This window comes from Pleurodeles waltl, chromosome 10 (genome assembly GCF_031143425.1).
Source record: "Pleurodeles waltl isolate 20211129_DDA chromosome 10, aPleWal1.hap1.20221129, whole genome shotgun sequence".
NCBI classification, from domain to species: domain Eukaryota; kingdom Metazoa; phylum Chordata; class Amphibia; order Caudata; family Salamandridae; genus Pleurodeles; species Pleurodeles waltl.
In genome coordinates this window covers 575,527,588-575,549,771 of record NC_090449.1, presented here as the reverse complement: position 1 = coordinate 575,549,771, position 22,184 = coordinate 575,527,588, and the positions used below count along the sequence as shown (strand labels likewise).

Here is a 22,184-nt window from a genome sequence, read left to right as displayed (position 1 = left end):
AACTGCTCGACCAAGCTACCATAAAAGTTAGACCATTAGGTGGTCTAGTTTTTACCACTGTAAACCAATGTGTGGTTGCCTGAACCCCTTGCACAGTGTGCCTAGCTTTGCACACTACATAGGGGCCAGCCTCTTACAACTGCTTCCACTCAATCAGCTAAAGGAAATACGTGAATGCCCTCCTCTTTGCAAATTCGCAGCTACCACCAAAAGGCCCTTTGTGAACATCTTTGGAGCTGTGGTAACCCTGAAAGGAAATACCCTGAACTGATAGTTTTGTCCACTTACCACAAAAAAAAACTATCCATTGGTATATGTGGAAAGGGCTGTACTTGAGAATGAGCCCTGTCATGCAATCATCCTGTTGAAGGAGGGGAATGACATCATGTACGGTAGCCTAACGAAAATGTCTGATAGGATATAGAGGTTGGAACCTTGAGGTTGAGGATAGACATGAGGGAGCAGTCTTTTCTGGGGATGCAAAAGTAGAGAGTAAACAATGCTCCCTTGATAGTGCAGGGAAAGTCTCTCTATGACGCTCTTCAATAGGAAGACATGTTCTTCTTCCTGTAAGAAGAGGTGTTTGCTGCAGTTGGCTTGAGGATGCGGTAGAATGTTAAGAGGGGTTATGTGTAGTTCAAGTCAATAGCTATGTCGGAACCACTGAGCAGAAGCAGAAGTGATTTCCTCCCATCTGGTGGGGGGTGGAGGGGATTGAAGGAGGGCAGGGGATTGCGATGGTGTTGATATAGCACAGTCACTTTCTGGAGATGCAGCTCCTTTGTTGGAGCCACCTTTGTCCTTACCTGTTACCCGTAAGAGTCTTTATTGTACCATCTCCCAACTTACTCACTCGTGGAAGGACTGCTGATGCCTTTGATAGGAGTGAGGCTGTTCGAGTTGGGTTGATTTTGCTCCCTCTGCAATGCAGTTTGTGAAAGGAGTCCCTGTATGCTGTGGTTTTTGCACCACCCCACTGATTTCACCATTTCCATATCCTTGTGTATTTTCTTCAGCAGCTCATCAACTTGTGGCTCGGAAAAGTGCTTCCTATCAAAAAGGTTCAGCAGATGTAGTTGGACAGCTGGCTTAAATCCTGTGAAGTGAAGCCAGGAGTTCACCCGAGGATGATTCTTATGAAAGGCTGTGGTCCTTTAAATTACCTCATAGTAGGGATTCGAGTTGTAAAGAAATGGCTCCCTGTTGCAGTTACCCCCCACTTTTTGCCTGATACTGATGCTGACTTGACTGAGAAAAGTGCTGGGACCCTGCTAACCAGGCCCCAGCACCAGTGTTCCTTCACCTAAAATGTACCATTGTATCCACAATTGGCACACCCTGGCATTCAGATAGGTCCCTTGTAACTGGTACTTCTAGTACCAAGGGCCCTGATGCCAAGGAAGGCCTCTAAGGGCTGCAGCATGTCTTATGCCACCCTAGAGACCCCTCACTCAGCACAGACACACTGCTTACAAGCCTGTGTGTGCTAGTGAGAACAAAATGAGTAAGTCGACATGGCACTCCCCTCAGGGTGCCATGCCAGCCTCTCACTGCCTATGCAGTATAGGTAAGACACCCCTCTAGCAGGCCTTACAGCCCTAAGGCAGGGTGCACTATACCATAGGTGAGGGTACCAGTGCATGAGCATGGTACCCCTACAGTGTCTAAACAAAACCTTAGACATTGTAAGTGCAGGGTAGCCATAAGAGTATATGGTCTGGGAGTCTGTCAAACACGAACTCCACAGCACCATGATGGCTACACTGAAAACTGGGAATTTTGGTATCAAACTTCTCAGCACAATAAATGCACACTGATGCCAGTGTACATTTTATTGTAAAATACACCCCAGAGGGCACCTTAGAGGTGCCCCCTGAAACTTAACCGACTGTCAGTGTAGGCTGACTAGTTCCAGCAGCCTGCCACACCAGAGACATGTTGCTGGCCCCATGGGGAGAGTGCCTTTGTCACTCTGAGGCCAGTAACAAAGCCTGCACTGGGTGGAGATGCTAACACCTCCCCCAGGCAGGAGCTGTGACACCTGGCGGTGAGCCTCAAAGGCTCACCCCTTTGTCACAGCCCAGCAGGGCACTCCAGCTTAGTGGAGTTGCCCGCCCCCTCCGGCCACGGCCCCCACTTTTGGCGGCAAGGCTGGAGGGAACAAAGAAAGCAACAAGGAGGAGTCACTGGCCAGTCAGGACAGCCCCTAAGGTGTCCTGAGCTGAAGTGACTCTAACTTTTAGAAATCCTCCATCTTGCAGATGGAGGATTCCCCCAATAGGGTTAGGATTGTGACCCCCTCCCCTTGGGAGGAGGCACAAAGAGGGTGTACCCACCCTCAGGGCTACTAGCCATTGGCTACTAACCCCCCAGACCTAAACACGCCCTTAAATTTAGTATTTAAGGGCTACCCTGAACCCTAGAAAATTAGATTCCTGCAACTACAAGAAGAAGGACTGCCCAGCTGAAAACCCCTGCAGCAGAAGACCAGAAGACGACAACTGCCTTGGCTCCAGAAACTCACCGGCCTGTCTCCTGCCTTCCAAAGATCCTGCTCCAGCGACGCCTTCCAAAGGGACCAGCGACCTCGACATCCTCTGAGGACTGCCCCTGCTTCGAAAAGACAAGAAACTCCCGAGGACAGCGGACCTGCTCCAAGAAAAGCTGCAACTTTGTTTCCAGCAACTTTAAAGAACCCTGCAAGCTCCCCGCAAGAAGCGTGAGACTTGCAACACTGCACCCGGCGACCCCGACTCGGCTGGTGGAGATCCAACACCTCAGGAGGGACCCCAGGACTACTCTGATACTGTGAGTACCAAAACCTGTCCCCCCTGAGCCCCCACAGCGCCGCCTGCAGAGGGAATCCCGAGGTTTCCCCTGACCGCGACTCTTTGAACCTAAAGTCCCGACGCCTGGGAGAGACCCTGCACCCGCAGCCCCCAGGACCTGAAGGACCGGACTTTCACTGGAGAAGTGACCCCCAGGAGTCCCTCTCCCTTGCCCAAGTGGAGGTTTCCCCGAGGAATCCCCCCCTTGCCTGCCTGCAGCGCTGAAGAGATCCCGAGATCTCTCATAGACTAACATTGCGAACCCGACGCTTGTTTCTACACTGCACCCGGCCGCCCCCGCGCCGCTGAGGGTGAAATTTCTGTGTGGGCTTGTGTCCCCCCCCGGTGCCCTACAAAACCCCCCTGGTCTGCCCTCCGAAGACGCGGGTACTTACCTGCAAGCAGACCGGAACCGGGGCACCCCCTTCTCTCCATTCTAGCCTATGTGTTTTGGGCACCACTTTGAACTCTGCACCTGACCGGCCCTGAGCTGCTGGTGTGGTGACTTTGGGGTTGCTCTGAACCCCCAACGGTGGGCTACCTTGGACCAAGAACTGAGCCCTGTAAGTGTCTTACTTACCTGGTTAACCTAACAAATACTTACCTCCCCTAGGAACTGTGAAAATTGCACTAAGTGTCCACTTTTAAAACAGCTATTTGTGAATAACTTGAAAAGTATACATGCAATTTTGATGATTTGAAGTTCCTAAAGTACTTACCTGCAATACCTTTCGAATGAGATATTACATGTAGAATTTGAACCTGTGGTTCTTAAAATAAACTAAGAAAAGATATTTTTCTATATAAAAACCTATTGGCTGGATTTGTCTCTGAGTGTGTGTACCTCATTTATTGTCTATGTGTATGTACAACAAATGCTTAACACTACTCCTTGGATAAGCCTACTGCTCGACCACACTACCACAAAATAGAGCATTAGTATTATCTATTTTTACCACTATTTTACCTCTAAGGGGAACCCTTGGACTCTGTGCATGCTATTCCTTACTTTGAAATAGCACATACAGAGCCAACTTCCTACATTGGTGGATCAGCGGTGGGGTACAAGACTTTGCATTTGCTGGACTACTCAGCCAATACCTGATCACACGACAAATTCCAAAATTGTCATTAGAAATTCATTTTTGCAATTTGAAATTTTTCTAAATTCTTAAAAGTCCTGCTAGGGCCTTGTGTGTTAAGTCCCTGTTTAGCATTGTCTTTTAGAGTTTAAAAGTTTGTTAAAGGTTTGAAATTAGATTCTAGAAACAGTTTTAGATTCTTTAAAAAGTCTTCCAACTTTTAGCAAAATAATGTCTGATACAGAGATGAATGTGGTGGAACTCGACACCACACCTTACCTCCATCTTAAGATGAGGGAGCTAAGGTCTCTCTGTAATATAAAGAAAATAACCATTGGCTCCAGACCTACCAAAATTCAGCTCCAGGAGCTGTTGGCAGAGTTTGAAAAAGCCAACCCCTCTGAGGATGACTTCACAGAGGAAGAAATCAGTGACTTGGAGGGCAATTCCCCCCTTCCAGTCCTAAATAGGGAGACCAGGGCCTCTCAAGCCCTGTCCCCAAAAATGATAGTCAGAAATGTTGCTTCCCTCACAGGAGGGTCCAGCATTTCTGAAATCACTGAGGATGCTCTCAGTGAGGATGACCCCCTGTTAGCCAGGATGGTCAAAAGATTGGCTTTGGAAAAGCAGCTCCTAGCCATAGAAAGGGAAAGAAAAGAGATGGGCCTAGGTCCCATCAATGGTGGCAGCAACTTAAATAGGGTCAGAGATTCTCCTGACATCCTAAAAATCCCCAAAGGGATTGTAACAAAATATGAAGATGGTGATGACATCACCAAATGGTTCACAGCTTTTGAGAGGGCTTGTGTAACCAGAAAAGTGAACAGATCTCACTGGGGTGCTCTCCTTTGGGAAATGTTCACTGGAAAGTGTAGGGATAGACTCCTCACACTCTCTGGAAAAGATGCAGAATCTTATGACCTCATGAAGGGTACCCTGATTGAGGGCTTTGGGTTCTCCACTGAGGAGTATAGAATTAGATTCAGGGGGGCTCAAAAATCCTCGAGCCAGACCTGGGTTGATTTTGTAGACTACTCAGTAAAAACACTAGATGGTTGGTTAACTGGAAATGAAGTGTGTGACTATGTTGGGCTTTATAATTTGTTTATGAAAGAACACATTTTAAGTAACTGCTTCAATGAAAAGTTGCATCAGTATCTGGTAGACCTAGGTCCAATTTCTCCCCAAGAATTGGGAAAGAAGGCAGACCACTGGGTCAAGACTAGGGTAACCAAAACTTCCACTGGGGGTGACCAAAAGAAAGGGGTTACAAAAACTCCCCAGGAGAAAGTGGGTAACACTAGAAACAAAGAAAAAGAGTCCTCTGTAGGCCCCCAAAAACCAGAACAGGTGGGTGGGCCCCAGGACACAACCCAAAACAAAGGTGGGTACCAGGGTAAGAACTGGGATGCCACTAAGGCATGGTGCCACAACTGTAAACAGTCTGGGCACCACACCAAGGACACTTCTTGTCCCAAAAACAAACCCCAGAACAAAATTCCTGGGGTAACCAGTGTAGCCATGGGAGATGACTCCTCAGATGAGGAGGTCTTCCTAGCCTTCAACTGGAAACAGGGCCCAACAGGTGAGTTGGAGATTCCAGAGGGAAGTAGACACTTCCACCACCTACTGGTGAATGGAATCCCAACCACTGCCCTGAGAGACACTTGTGCCAGTCACACTATTGTGCATGACAGGCTGGTGCTCTCAAACCAGTACATCCCAGGTGAGACTGCCAGGGTAAGAGTTAGCCTAGACAGGGTCACTAAGAGGCCTGTGGCTTTAGTGCCCATAGAAGTGGGTGGCACTCTTAGCTGGAGAAGGGTAGTAGTCAGTACCGACCTCCCCCTTGATTGTCTCCTTGGAAATGACTACCCAGAGGTTAGTCAGAGCTCAAGAGAGGAACTGGTCCAGTGCCAGTCCTCTCCCAAGGATTCTGGAAGTCCTGCCTCTGCAGTAAATGCAAGCAGGCCCCAGAAGAAGAAGAAAAGAAAACAGAGTAGGAAGGGTGGACAACCTTTAGCCAAGGTTACAGCAAGCCAAGGAGATTCTGCTCCAGTAGGGGAGAACTCCAAAAATGGCCCTGATAAAGTCCAACCTGACCCACAAGAATTCCTGGCTAGTCAGGCAACTGTTAAACCTGAGTGGGTGGCTCCTCAGCTAACAGAAGAAAGAGTGGAAGAAGGGTGTTTACTACAAGATGTGGTAACCCCCCACTCCAATACAGCAGACAGGCAACCTGAACCCAAAGAAGCCTGTAACTTAGCCCCTTCCCTTTTAGGTGAAGAGCTAAAGGTGTGGTTCTGGGCACTGACAGCTGTCAGTGGCCTCTGCTAGGTGTTAGCCTTTATGGCTGCACTATCCTTAGCATGGTGGTCTGACCCCATGCCAAATAGCAAGTTAGGCCCCCTGACCCTATTGGTCATGGTGGGGTTACTCCAGCTCTGGGTAACCTCTCTGGGTAAGCTAGGGGTAACCCTGGCCAAGATAAGGTTAGCAGAGGTGGATACCTCTAAGACCAAAATAGAAAGAATGGGTGGAGACATTGAAGAGGCAGACAAGAGGCAATTCAGACTAGGTCCTATCACTGTGGAAGTAGGTCAGTTCCCCAAAGGGAATGACCTGAACAGAAGGATGTAAGGCAGAGTAGGCCCTGCAACTAACCAGCCTATTTCTCCTACTCTTCCTCGCCTGACAGACTAGGAAGACTCTCCCAGCTTGGGCTGAGTCTCCTGGCCTGTGGGCTGGGGGGGGCTTGTGTAAAGAAATGGCTCCCTGTTGCAGTTACCCCCCACTTTTTGCCTGATACTGATGCTGACTTGACTGAGAAGAGTGCTGGGACCCTGCTAACCAGGCCCCAGCACCAGTGTTCCTTCACCTAAAATGTACCATTGTATCCACAATTGGCACACCCTGGCATTCAGATAGGTCCCTTGTAACTGGTACTTCTAGTACCAAGGGCCCTGATGCCAAGGAAGGCCTCTAAGGGCTGCAGCATGTCTTATGCCGCCCTAGAGACCCCTCACTCAGCACAGACACACTGCTTACAAGCCTGTGTGTGCTAGTGAGAACAAAATGAGTAAGTCGACATGGCACTCCCCTCAGGGTGCCATGCCAGCCTCTCACTGCCTATGCAGTATAGGTAAGACACCCCTCTAGCAGGCCTTACAGCCCTAAGGCAGGGTGCACTATACCATAGGTGAGGGTACCAGTGCATGAGCATGGTACCCCTACAGTGTCTAAACAAAACCTTAGACATTGTAAGTGCAGGGTAGCCATAAGAGTATATGGTCTGGGAGTCTGTCAAACACGAACTCCACAGCACCATGATGGCTACACTGAAAACTGGGAAGTTTGGTATCAAACTTCTCAGCACAATAAATGCACACTGATGCCAGTGTACATTTTATTGTAAAATACACCCCAGAGGGCACCTTAGAGGTGCCCCCTGAAACTTAACCGACTGTCTGTGTAGGCTGACTAGTTCCAGCAGCCTGCCACACCAGAGACATGTTGCTGGCCCCATGGGGAGAGTGCCTTTGTCACTCTGAGGCCAGTAACAAAGCCTGCACTGGGTGGAGATGCTAACACCTCCCCCAGGCAGGAGCTGTGACACCTGGCGGTGAGCCTCAAAGGCTCACCCCTTTGTCACAGCCCAGCAGGGCACTCCAGCTTAGTGGAGTTGCCCGCCCCCTCCGGCCACGGCCCCCACTTTTGGCGGCAAGGCTGGAGGGAACAAAGAAAGCAACAAGGAGGAGTCACTGGCCAGTCAGGACAGCCCCTAAGGTGTCCTGAGCTGAAGTGACTAACTTTTAGAAATCCTCCATCTTGCAGATGGAGGATTCCCCCAATAGGGTTAGGATTGTGACCCCCTCCCCTTGGGAGGAGGCACAAAGAGGGTGTACCCACCCTCAGGGCTACTAGCCATTGGCTACTAACCCCCCAGACCTAAACACGCCCTTAAATTTAGTATTTAAGGGCTACCCTGAACCCTAGAAAATTAGATTCCTGCAACTACAAGAAGAAGGACTGCCCAGCTGAAAACCCCTGCAGCGGAAGACCAGAAGACGACAACTGCCTTGGCTCCAGAAACTCACCGGCCTGTCTCCTGCCTTCCAAAGATCCTGCTCCAGCGACGCCTTCCAAAGGGACCAGCGACCTCGACATCCTCTGAGGACTGCCCCTGCTTCGAAAAGACAAGAAACTCCCGAGGACAGCGGACCTGCTCCAAGAAAAGCTGCAACTTTGTTTCCAGCAACTTTAAAGAACCCTGCAAGCTCCCCGCAAGAAGCGTGAGACTTGCAACACTGCACCCGGCGACCCCGACTCGGCTGGTGGAGATCCAACACCTCAGGAGGGACCCCAGGACTACTCTGATACTGTGAGTACCAAAACCTGTCCCCCCTGAGCCCCCACAGCGCCGCCTGCAGAGGGAATCCCGAGGTTTCCCCTGACCGCGACTCTTTGAACCTAAAGTCCCGACGCCTGGGAGAGACCCTGCACCCGCAGCCCCCAGGACCTGAAGGACCGGACTTTCACTGGAGAAGTGACCCCCAGGAGTCCCTCTCCCTTGCCCAAGTGGAGGTTTCCCCGAGGAATCCCCCCCTTGCCTGCCTGCAGCGCTGAAGAGATCCCGAGATCTCTCATAGACTAACATTGCGAACCCGACGCTTGTTTCTACACTGCACCCGGCCGCCCCCGCGCCGCTGAGGGTGAAATTTCTGTGTGGGCTTGTGTCCCCCCCCGGTGCCCTACAAAACCCCCCTGGTCTGCCCTCCGAAGACGCGGGTACTTACCTGCAAGCAGACCGGAACCGGGGCACCCCCTTCTCTCCATTCTAGCCTATGTGTTTTGGGCACCACTTTGAACTCTGCACCTGACCGGCCCTGAGCTGCTGGTGTGGTGACTTTGGGGTTGCTCTGAACCCCCAACGGTGGGCTACCTTGGACCAAGAACTGAGCCCTGTAAGTGTCTTACTTACCTGGTTAACCTAACAAATACTTACCTCCCCTAGGAACTGTGAAAATTGCACTAAGTGTCCACTTTTAAAACAGCTATTTGTGAATAACTTGAAAAGTATACATGCAATTTTGATGATTTGAAGTTCCTAAAGTACTTACCTGCAATACCTTTCGAATGAGATATTACATGTAGAATTTGAACCTGTGGTTCTTAAAATAAACTAAGAAAAGATATTTTTCTATATAAAAACCTATTGGCTGGATTTGTCTCTGAGTGTGTGTACCTCATTTATTGTCTATGTGTATGTACAACAAATGCTTAACACTACTCCTTGGATAAGCCTACTGCTCGACCACACTACCACAAAATAGAGCATTAGTATTATCTATTTTTACCACTATTTTACCTCTAAGGGGAACCCTTGGACTCTGTGCATGCTATTCCTTACTTTGAAATAGCACATACAGAGCCAACTTCCTACACGAGTCATCAGAGGTAAGGCACTTTCTGGGTAGTGCTTTATGTCAGGAGACTCTGGTGTAGGCAGTGGGGTGGGGTGCCTGGGTATGTTGGTGAGGGTGGCGATGGCAAGTCACATAGGCTTTAAGGCCTAAGTAAGAGAACAAGTGTCTCTGTCTTCCTGTTTTTTTGGTGCCAGCTCGGGGTATGGAGGCTTGAAAGAAATTTCCTCCTTGAAGGCCAGTTTCATTTTTCGAGGCAGGGGATTAGATGTGCTGGTGGAGGATAATCGATTATAGGTAACAAGGGAACCAGAGTGTTGTCTGGGATGTTGGGTAAGCTTATAAGTAAAGAACAGTGGTCCCAAGGACATAGCTATCACTATCAAAGTACAAATACATAAAATGATCGATTTATTCAATTTCATATACAAAAATGTTTAAAACAATGCAACAGGGCAGTGAGTGTGTGGTCAGAAACTTGCTCAGTGTGACAACACGCACTGTCACAAATGCAGGACAATAGGTGATCAAGAGTGTATATCAAGTAACAACAACATGTATTCTTAAAGTCCTGATAATGATTCTTCTATTTGAATGATGTATAGAAACACTGTCGACTAGTTCGACAAACCCAATTTGACTGTACATAACAGAAAGGGCCATGTTGTTCTTACTCGATACACACTCGATCGCGTATCGTCACTTGAATGAGAGCACCAAGCATGTTTCTCACCACAAACACTGCACCATTAAATTGTTCTTAATATTTTCTTCATATACAATTGAATAAACCGATCATTTGATATATTTGGATATTGGAAGATACTTTGCAAAAAATCTTGCTCATAACGGGGTAGTGAACATGTACTTCTGGCTGGCATTAACTTTTTGCTGCAGTCTTTGAGCAGGGGAGCATAAACATTCTGTTTTCCTAGCGTCGATGAAGGCCTCAAGTACCATGCTGACTTTGGCATAGACAGTCTTATGCACAGGTATAGATGATAGGGGTTCTTTTTTTAAAGTTAACAGATATTTGTGACTACCTGAGAGCAGTTTCAAATTAATTTTCTTTTAATGGTTTGCCAGGCCCAGAAAGATTTGAGTCTCCTTGATGGTCATAGGAACTGGCCAATGAATAATTGTCTTAATATTCCTGGAATCCTTAGCTAGCCCTTTAACAGAAAGAACACATTGTAGATACTCAAACGATGTTACACTAACACCACACTTTTCAAATGTGGCTAGTAGTTTGTTCTGCCAAAAACAATGGACGACTTCTTTAACATGACCATAATGTTACACAGATTTGCAAAAAGAAAGCAAAATGTCAGAGGAGCAAACGGACATGGTTTGCAATTAACAGAACAGAAAAAAACAGTTTGTATATCTCCGAAAAATTATGGTGGGATTGCAGAGACCCAAGAGAATTACTGGATATTCAAAATGCCCCAATGGAGTTTGGAAAGCTGTCTTCTACTTGTAATATATGGAAAGCCCTTCTTAAATCTAATTTAGATGAAATCAACGCCCCTTGTACAGCTTCCAAAGTAACAGATATCCGGAGTTAAGGAGAGCGGTCGTTGACTGTGACTTGGTTTAAACCACTAAAATCTATACAAGGACAAAGATGTGAGGATACATTTTCAGGGATGAAAAACAATGAAGCATTTCTTTGAATTGTAATCTAAATAATCTTTAAAATCCAATCTTTTCAGAGGTGACAGAAAGAAAATGGAACCAAAAGGAAACACTGCTTCTGGAAACAAGTCAATAGCATAGGAGAAAGGCCTGTGTGGTGGAAGTTCCTTTTCTCCTCTTGGACTGTAAAACATCTCAGTGTCACAATGCTCCTTGGCAATCTGAGCAAATAATTTAGCAGATCATTCTTCATCCATAGATTGGAGCAAGAAAAGAAAAAAGAACAACTCAGACCAATTAATCACGCAGAACTCTGATCCCAGAAACAAGGATCTGGCTGTCCAATTTATGTAGGGATTATGCTTGATTAGACAGTATATGCACAAAATAAATGGGTAGTGAGACGCTGAAATCACAACAAAATGGACATGTTTATAGTAAGCTGCTATAGGTAACTGAGCTTCTTCACTTTATTCCTTTACAAATCCAAATGAAATTTAAGTGCTGTTCACAGTTCTACTGTAATAGGATTCTTTCGTCATGAGGTGAATATGGTCTTCCTTGGCACACGACCTAAATGAAGTAGTTTTATGCTCCGAAGTCTACAAAGACAGGTACACCCCAGGAACTCTTACAATATTTCAGCTCTTCTCTCAAGAGAATGAATCCAGCTTGACTACAGAATTCCAGTCGGGTCGGTTTCTGGAAATGGCCAAACTGCTCCCCCTAATTAAGGGAATAGTATTTCTTAGTTTCCCGGAGGTCTTTGGAATGTGAAGGACCGATAGGACATGAATCCAAAAGATGTCCTTTCAGTCCAAAATAAAGGTATAATCCTAGTTCTTCCCTGTTAGGATGTTTTTTTTTATCATCAATTTGAGAACCTCTAGTTAGACCTACTGGCATCACTCCTTCCTTCTATTGTCTTAGCTACTGGTTGGTCGTCTGGTCTTTTTTTTTCTTTTTTTTTTTAAACAAAGTTTGTTTCTTCAGTTCCATTCTTTGTTCTTGAACTTAATTTTTACTCTGTGTTAGAAGAATCAGCACTCGAAAGGAAGGCGGGCAAGCAAGTTTGTCCTTTAATTCTTCTTTTAACCCTTTTTGAAACAGGTTAAATAAGGAGGAGTCTGGTCACTTAACTTCTCGGGCTATACCCTTGAACTTAGCGATGTAGGATTGCGGGTCTCAGTGTTTCTGCACTAGGTGTGCCCTCCTCATGGTACCAACGCAGATAGGAATGCGGGCACAGAAGCTTCTCTGCACAGCTCTCTGCCGTGCGACCTGAGAACTTCTCACGAGATAACATAGTGAATGTGCAAACGGGGATGATGGACAAGCAGCAAATATGGGAGACCAAGAGTTATTTCAGTTAAGCAATAAAAAATATTCATGTATACTGATTTTCTTATTAACCTGTCCCAGAAATATTAAAGACATTAGGATCAGGCTTCTTATTCAACAATTTGACTAGCACGGGTTGCAGTGAAAAATTTGGCTAAATGATGGACCACATTCATAAAAATAGGGTCGGAAAGAACAGTCACAAAGCTGCGAGGGTGTTAAGCACTAAGGTTCTTCAGAGGAGTGAAAACACAAATTTCATGAGTTGAGACAATGAGGAGGCTGAGGGATTTCTTTAACATTCACAGTACACAGCTTCACTTCGAAAATAATGCTAACACCACTAAACAAATGCTTATGTATTTGAAACAATTATGGCATGAAGTGTTTACCGTAATTAGGACACATTTGGCTCTAAAATTAGTTTTGCTGGACACCGGACACGTTCAATTCATCAAATTAATTACAAATACTCTCTCCACATCGACATCTACCAACCTCATTATATTGTTAGAACACTTTTGTCAAGGATAAAGCAGAAGCTGAGTTATTTGTGTTGGGAGACCTTTTCTAGTATTTTTTTACAATAATTATTCAAAATGTAGAGAAAGAAAAAAGAGATTAAGTGTTTAGATTTAACTCTTCAATACACCTATTTGTGAAGGTCAACTACAACCCATCCATCTTGGGGTAACAAAGTTAATATTAATAATGATTAATTTTGTATGCTTCATTGATGTCTTTGAGGCAGCAACGACACCCATTGCTAAGGAACGAAGGACTATACAATTAGTAGACTGAACAAACACTTGCTCTCTTTCATTTCAGCTTCATTCACAAGGCAAACGTCACATAAAATACACATTTTATTTACGTTTCTGTAGCTTAAGTGACCATTTCTTTTAGCCTACTCAGACTTCCCTTCGTTGGTTGAGGTGGAAGAAGGGCTAGCAAGGCATTCAATGTGAATGAGTGGATGGAGTGAGATGGTTTGTTAGCTGGAAATTTTCAATTTGCTAGAGGACCTATCTACATTATCCCAAAAATAAAACTAAAGCTACTAGTCCCAAGGCTGTGGTACTACAAGTACCAGCAAACATTTGTAAAGCATGTGTACTAAAAGATTCCCTTATAAACATCACTTGTGCCTCACCTTGTACAACATTTTTCACAATCTGCCACCCATCTAGTGCATTTCAACTTAAGAGCATCAAAATATTACCTTTTTTCGCTCCTTCTCCAAAGATCGCCACTGTTCATAACACTCTTCCAGCTGGGTATGAAGTTCATTAGCAGGCCCACTGCGAATGCGTGGTGGCCTATACTTGTTGAAAGGTGTAGGAAAGGCAAAGTAGGGTGCTGTGAGATCGCCACAAAACAACTCGTTAATGAAGGGGTTTAAGTGGTTAAAATCATCGTAATGGAAAAGGTCAACGAGTTCTGAAAATGGGAATGGGGATGGAGGAAATGGAAAGTTATTATGTGGTGGAAAGGCATGTGGGCTGAAGGGGGGAAAGTTGGGGGCTTGCTTAAAATCAGACATTGGAAATGAGGGAAGAAATGAGGGATTAATAAAGTCAGACATATTTCCACTGTTTTGGTCTTGCTTCTTTCTCAACATGTTGAACGGTTGGCGGTTTTGGCCTATATAGCCTGGCTGAGGATTCCAGCTTTTCTTTCCCCGCCGTTCATCCTTATTGCTGTTGTTATCTGAATTCTGCTTCCTGCCAAATCGGTTATTTTTTTCAGATTCTTCTATGATGGTACTGCGTGGAGGTGACCAGTTTGATGCAAAACCAACAGACATTTTTTTATATTGATCTTCTCGATTTGTAGGGGCATCATGGTGAGTTGGTCTAACTTGTTTATTCTGTTTCTGGTTTTCAGCAATCAAACTGGAAAAACCCATTGAATGAGATCCTTCATTTGGCATTTGTAACCTTGAGTCATTCCTTGCAGAGGGAACTGGAGAAGAGCCTTGTGAGAAGTAGGAGGAGGAAGCCAATGGATGATGTATTGGGGATCCACTAGACATAGTGGAAACCCCAGAAGAAGGCGGAGGGCTTGTTTCTATATGCTTTTGTTTCCCAAACAAGGTATTTGCTGTGGATGTTGGGCTTAAGGCTTTACCATTCATCCATGTGTGCTCCTTGTAAGACGACTGATAGTTCCCACTGGGAAGGGCAGCATTTACTGAAGCTTCATGCACCGATTTCTTATGGAAACCTTTAGGATTGAGGTGAGGTTTATTTTCAATGTGTTCAAAGTTTCCGCCAGAAGAGAAACTATCAAGCCCGTTCTGGTTGCCCTCTCTATGCAATCTTCTGCTCACTGGCCCAGGGTAACTACTTTCTTTACAGAACTGTTGATGTGTTTCATAAGATGACCGATGGCCATGAGGCTGCGATTTAGGATTACTAAAATCCTCATATCTTTTAGCAAGCTGCATTTCTTCCTGGAACGTTTTGCCCCACATATTTCCATGGGAAGGAGATGATTTATGAGGGTAGTTTATTTGATCCTTTGCATCATTTTTCAAAAATTTCCCTCGGGCCATGTCAGTTTTCCAACAACCTTTCTGAAAATGTGTACTCTCTCTCATTTTGTTTGCAGAGGTAAAAGCTTTTAAATCAGAACTGTTTTTCTCATACTCATTTTTAAATTTCATTTTGTCAAAGTCACCCGGATGCCTGTTGAAACCCCCATTTTGAAATGAAAACCCTTCCTGTTGAAGGATGGCATTCATATGGAAGGCAGGGTTTTCAGGGAATGCCTTAAGTGCTTCACTTGGACTCTCAATATAGGTTTCTGGCAGGGAAAGCCAGGACTCCACAAGATTAAGGCCCTCAAAGCCCTCATGGATGCTGTCAATCTCGGGCAGCATTTGAATATGGTCTTGCTGATAACCTTGTGAACCAATCACATTGGGGAAATCATTCGGGTCTAGGAGGTTGCTTTGAGAACGTGAATGGCAATCTGCATTGGTGTCACTGTCGGTCGCCCAAACTGGTGGAAACAATCTTGACAATGCATTCCTGTAATAGAAGCAGATTGTTTCAAAATAATTACCTCAACAGGAAAAGTAAGAGTTGCAACATCAGTAGCATACATTAAGTGAACGCTGTATATAAACATTTCACCTCAAATTTTTGAATTATAAGTTTGATAGCAAAGTGCCTTTTTTTATCCCAATTTGAGGGTGGCTTGCCTTAGTCGATTACAGCAATTTACAATGAATAACTACTATTCATTACAGTGTATGTTCTTACTTTACAATGTATAGAAAACAGTAACTTAACATATCAGCTACGGTTGTTGAGCTCCTGCAGTCACTTGTTGTACGTTATGGACCGCCACATGTATCTCTTTATGCTCAATGCCTTTCAGTCCCAGTCTTGACATTTAAGGTCTAGACAGGTTTTACTCATTCTTCAAATCCCTCAATATGAAAGACCTTTCCCTTGACATTTCCCTGCAAGGGACAAGCTTTTCTCTTTTCTTAGACTCACTTCACTCTCCCAGGCCTTTCCCCAGTTCCTTCCCACTCAACATCACACCTCTCAGTCATCCTCCTCTCTTAAGTATTTAGGTTTGTCAATAAAGGGACTTCTCTCTACCTTTGGCTCTCCCCTGATATGAGATCTCATAAACATCTAACCTGTTTTTGCTATCTTTTTTCTGGCCCGTCAATCATGCGCCATCCCGCTCCTTGAGACATTGCGGTTACAGGAATCTCCACCAGAGAATACAGTATGGTTCGGTAGTTAAGCCAGGTTTGAATTCCAGGAAACCATGTACATAGCCTTACCAACCAAAGGTCTGACCCACAACTCTCCCTTACGTTATCACTAAGTTACAAGCTCTAAATGTTTTCGCTACAGGTATAAATTAACGCTTGCCTTTAGTGCCCTGACAACCTGCAATTCAGGGCACATTTATTTAATGTAAACAGGAAAGCAACACTAAGGCTTAACAAGAGGTTGAGGAATTATTAATGGGACTGTTTTATTAATCACAGACTTAGAGAGACAGTGGCATAGCAGGGGCACCAGTCAAGGAGCTCCTTTAATTCTAATCTACCTGAAGTCAGGCAAGATCCTCTGGTTTGGAATAACTGACTTGAAAAAAACAGGACTGCAAAGTGGGCAGGTCTGGCTTTGAACAATTACATTATTTTCAGTAACATTCGTTCTGGTGGATACTCTAACTGCAGATTCCTCACAGACTCTACAGGTACCAAACAAGAACCGGAAAATGTTCCCACAGCAATGCTCCTGCATGCCACCAGGTGCTGTTGTGTGGTCCCACCCTGACTAAACAGTGCCTGTAAGTGACTGAGTGGAGCTATGTATAAGCTCCACACACGTGCTCATTTTTAGGATTCACCTGCACAGCGCTTGCACTGTGCTCGAAATCTCTTGTATCAGAAAAAAATACAAATCTTAAAAGGGGCTTTGAAACATTCATTACTTACCGTTGGTTGGCTCCCACGTGGGTACAGGTCATTCTTGTTTCCCTTTACTTACCATTGGCTGGCTCTCACATGGCTCCTACATCACTGCTGTTTCCATACTTCCTCCTCTCTTCCATCTTCCTCTTGGCTTCGGGTTGTCGTGCTGTCCTGCAATGGAGCCTGTATCAAGTACTACTTCATGTGCCCAGTGTCCTTACACTGAAGGCCACTGCCATGCAGGTACTCATTTTAGGGTGGAGCGTGCAAGCACTCTGGCCTGTTGTAACACCTCTGTGGGCTATTAACCACACCCACTGGTGCTATTCATTCTTTGTTGTGCTTGTCTTAAATGTTTCATTTTTTAAATGTCCCTCCTTTGTGTGCTGAGTTCCCTCCCAGGCGATTTCACAAAGTAGACATTTTTCTGGCCATCACACTACATCATGCTTCCCCCGGTTAAGCCGTGTGATGGCCCCTCCTCCGGTTTCAGTTTGCCTTTCAGAACAGTCGCGATCCTTTTAGACATTTACAAAGGGAGCCAATAACTCTTGCGCTCACGGCAGCGGTGGCGCTTTGAATTAAATTGCTTCTGTCAACTGTTTTACTTTTCATTTTATGAGGCAAGAAAAGTCCAGTTAAAAATGTACAAAGCTAATAGCTCTAACTCGAGCAAATACGAGACCAATTGCATTGCAAATGCTGGTTTTTACTTTTCAATGTGCTCTCTGAGTGCATATCGCAGTATCTCATCTTCACCTCCGCTTAAAGAAAAACAAAAGCATTATGACGCGGCCAGCATTACATGAGTCCTAAAGCTCTTCATTTTTACTTTAAGCCACACTCGCGCCGACACCGAAGCAGCAAACTGTTCCTTGGAGAAATATGAACGAATAAATATGCCCGGTCTGCGTAGCAACAGCAGCCTGCCGCAGCTGTGTAATCATTGTGGCCTGGGCGCAGGCGTTTACAGCACCCAAAATACACTTTCCTCATAAAGCAAAAGAGAGTTAAAGTTGTATGTATCTTCAAGGGAAGACCCCACTCTAAGGTGCCTGGTCTTAAATGGGTCTGTTTCATCAGACAATCGAGTGAAGACCTTTTAAGATGTGACCCAAATGAGAAGAGTTTGCGGGGTCTTATTATAACGCCCTCAAAGAGAATACAAATCATGTTGATTATAAAAGTAATAATATACAGTATTCTTTATTTTAATCTTATGTCATGTGTCGAAAACCAGGATCATTAAAGAGGAACCTCACCTTCGGACGCACTTTATCTTTTCATGCGGTCTGATCTGTAATGTAGTGGAAAGGAGAGCGCTGTCTTTGCTGGGTGAAAATTGACTTTCTAACCCCGTTTTACACCTCTGATTTTCAGAAAGCTTGTTTAATAATCCTTAATGTTTATCAAACAGTGGTGAAACACTGCATTCCTCCTGAAGGCAGCAGTGCGCTGCTAGACCAGCAACGTTTGCACCTTTTTCATTGTGGGCGAGAGCGCAAAGCGCTGCGTCCCATTGAGTAATCTCTCTTTGGGCTTCCAACCACGCCATGTCACGTCAGTCACTTACATTGGTTCGTGTGCTTGCCTCTTAAAATCTGCTTGTTGTCAATTGTGGAAGGCATGCATACGTCATGCCTTGCCCGGTGTTTAGCCTACCTACATAGCACCGGTAAACCACTAAAAACATACAAGGCTAGATGTTTTCAGCATGGTGTCCGGACTACTTTATATGTTTATATTCCACACAGAGCGATGGCGCTGCATTTTACATAGTGCGATCGCGCTGCTTTTTTTTTTTCTTTACAACGCCAATAGCTCTAACTCGAGCAAATGCGAGACCGGTTCCATTAAAAATGCTTGTTTCTTCTCTCACTGCCAATATGTTTAGACATGGAGAGGGAAAAGTAATGTAGCAGACCATGGGTTATTTAAACGTGGAGGAGGGAAACACTGCAAAGGTAACTTAACTGAGAATGTTTCATTTTGTGGACATTAAAAGTGTATAGTCACACTATAATGTGTGCCTAGTACAACTGAACTTTTGTGATTTGGGTCTGCTGAGTTGTCCGTTTACTTATGGATTTTCCACCTTTGCCACATGTAATTAAATTGCCTCGGGCTTCCTATTCCTTAATAAAAAAAAAAGAAAAAAAAAAAAAGAAGCTAATCACAGAATGGGGAGGTGGGGAGACCAATCTACGGAGTACCTACCAGAAAGAGCATGGCCAAAGGTGAGTAACTTGTTATTTTGATACTTTTAACTGCTAATTCCTCACTTTACAAAAGATACCAAAGCAGTGCCTTCACAGGTGGAGGGTCTCGGACTGAACTGTGGGGTGGGGAAATAAAGTCTTGCAAGAATAAGCAAGCAAAATATCCTCCCAAGATGGACCTGGCTGTTGAAGCTGTAGCACTTTGTGAACATATGCACAGATGCCCACGTTCCAGCCTGGCAGATGTAAAAGACAGGCACTCTTTCTTCCAAAGCAGTGGTTGCAGCCTTAGCCCTAGTGGGATAGCCTCCCATACCTTCCAGATTCTTGTGCAGTACACAGCAGATCTTAATGCAGTGGACTAGCCTCATTGAAAAGTTCCACTTTTACAATGCCTTCCATTTCTTCGCTCCAGAGAACCCCACAATAAGTTGTTTGTCCACTCAATTGTCCTTGGTACAATCAATGTAGAAGCTCAAACTCATTTTGGGGGTCTAAATGATAGAGGCTGTCCACCTATTTTGAGGGGTTAGGAAGGAGCAAAGAATGCTGGTTTGCCCCATGTGAAAGGGAGTCGTGAGTTTCAGTAAGAGGGTTACAAGATTTTGCATCACCAATGAGTTTAGGGGAAAAAAGTGATGTAGGGCATTTGCACTTAAAGTGTCTGAAGTTCACTTACACGACTATCTGATGTACTCACAATGAAAAACAGTCTTCAAGGTGAACAGACAAAGTAAGCACCTATGCATCGGCTCGAAGGGTGCGCACACAAGAAATATCAAGATTAAGTTCATGTCCCACTGTGACATCACAACTGGTTGGGAGGGAACATGTATGTCAACGTTTATGAAATTTCAGCAAAACAGGTGATTCATACATGCACGGTAAGTTTGGCAAATAAAAAACCTACAATAGTGCCCTCTGCAAAGACTTGCTGGGTCAAAGATATAAAAAACAAAAGCACATCTGACATCTTTCTTGTAAAGGGTCAGTCTTGTGAATGCCTCATTGGACCGCAAAGTTGTTCCCATGCCCAGAATAACTGGATTTCGTGGAAAAGTGCTAGACAGCAAGGATCACCTCCATCACTACAGGTGGCAAATAAAACACAAGCAATTGCTGCTGCTTAATCTTCAAGCACGTAAGTCACCTTGATGACTTGGGCTGGTCTTTCCTGGTCATTTTTTTATTTTATTTTTAGAACGCAGGCTGGACAAGCACGTATGGAAAAGCATACAGGAGTCCTGTGGTCCATTCCAGATGGAATACATCTCCTAGCCAGTGGTCCTGCTGGAACTCGAATGCACAAAACTTTCAACACCAAGTGTTCTCGTCAGTGGCTAAAAGATTTACCCAGTGTTCTCTACACTGTTGGAAGACTCCCTTCGCGATCTTGGGGTGAAAACGTAACCTGTGATCCGCCAGATGTTGCCTGCTCATTTTGTCTGCGCTGGCATTTAGGGACCCTCATAGGCAGCTCGCAATCAGGAAAATGAGATGATTCTCCAGCCACCCACAGAGGCGCAGAGTCTCCTGAAACAGTACCCCACTCACCCTGCTTTTTGCAGTAGCACATAGAGGAGGTATTGTCTCTGAGAACTTGCACCAGACTTCCCTTGATGCACTGCAGGAAGACCTTCATAGCCAGACAAAAGGCCTGCAACTCCTGCAATAGGGGTGGAGCTGGCTCTCTGACGGAGACCAGAGTCCCTTGACCGCCACATTCCCCAGGTGACCTCCCCAGCCCAGCAGAGAGACGTCTGACACCACCATCCGCACTCAGTGGGAAATAGAGAGCTACCAACCACTAGACCAATAGCATATGTATAGCCAGCTGCGTTTGTGTAGCTACCTCTGCAAATCTCCAGCCTTATCCTTCAAGACCTGGAGGGCACTGGCCACATTACATTGATGCTGGGGCCATGTGATCATCAAATTCTATTACAGAGCACACAAGTACCACCTGAGATAGCTGCCTGGGAGGACTGGCCAGGCTAAGAAGCCAAGAAGCCTCAGAGCTGCTCTCACTGTGATCCAGGACTGAGCCTGAAACATTTGGATCGTAGCCAAATGTCCTAGAGTTGGTGTGGTAGAGGGCAAGCCTTTGCTTGGACTATGAGGTGGCGGATCTCAAGCACGAAGTTGGGCAGTCACAGAAATGGTCTCCGGGCATAGTCCACAACTTGGAGCATGAGCAGGATCTACACAAAGGTTACAAATTCTTCTTGTTTTTTGGCAACATACAGTGTTGCCTCCCGGTTTTGTATAGTGTTTGGGTGCACCTGGATAGATTTATCACATGACTTGGAGTTGTGACCCAAACCTAGACACCAAATAAACACCTTCTGGAGGTCCAAGACCTACATCAGTTCCCAGAAGCTGTGGCAAGGCTTTAAACTTATTGTACGAGGGACATAGTTCCTTAGCACAATGGTGAAATTATTTAAAAGTCATCAGAAAAAAATCAAAGTTGGGAGCGGAGCTCAGGATCCGCATAGGAAAGTGCAGAAAGAATAAAAGTGAACGTCAACGTGCATAGGTACTGCTTATATGCGGCTCTGCTGCATTACTTCTGGGGCAATGTGTCAGAGTAAAGCAGCACAATGCAGGAATGGCAGCTGGGTAGCATTCTATAGTGAAGAATATCCGATTAGGTGTATCAATCAGAAAATACTTTCTGTGCCTCCCATCAGCCCCTTTCAGAAATCTCTACATGATGAACAGGTTACTTACCTTCGATAATGCCTTATCTGGTAGACTCTAGCCGCAGATTCCTTACTGGATCCAGAAAATTTTCCGCGGCAGGGCCCCTGCGCACTGGTAGGTGGTGTTGGGCTCCTGGGTGGCAACAGGCTCCGCGTGGCCTTGCCCGCACAGGAAGTGAAGTGCGCAGTGCCTATTTAGGCGCCTCCCCAGTACACTGATGTCAGTTTTTTCCAACGATTTTCTATGTGAGAAGCACAGAGCCACGAAGAACACTGACCACTGGTTCATTAAAATAGGTCCCTTAAAAGGGAAGCAACCCTTTACTCTGAAATCCGTTAGCAGAGTGGTGAGGATGGGTGGGCTGATAAGGAATCTGTGCTAGGCAGTCTCTACCAGATAAGGCATTACCAAAAGTAAGTAACTTGTTCATCTGATGGAGACTTCTACCCAACTCCTTATCTTAGAATAGATATTCATGCAATACCTATCCATAGGTG

At 45.3% G+C, this 22,184-nt stretch overlaps 1 protein-coding gene across 3 annotated transcripts in view; it reads right to left on the bottom strand.

The window, feature by feature from the left end:
* The window catches only part of LOC138261725 (meiosis-specific coiled-coil domain-containing protein MEIOC-like), a 196,218-nt gene that overhangs the window by 64,714 nt on the left and 109,320 nt on the right, over positions 1-22,184 (bottom strand). For all 3 annotated transcript variants that reach the window (XM_069211030.1, XM_069211032.1, XM_069211031.1), the window contains one exon: positions 13,535-15,347. In XM_069211030.1, the coding sequence (XP_069067131.1) occupies positions 13,535-15,347 (1,813 nt within the window). The remainder of the gene's footprint in view (positions 1-13,534; positions 15,348-22,184) is intronic.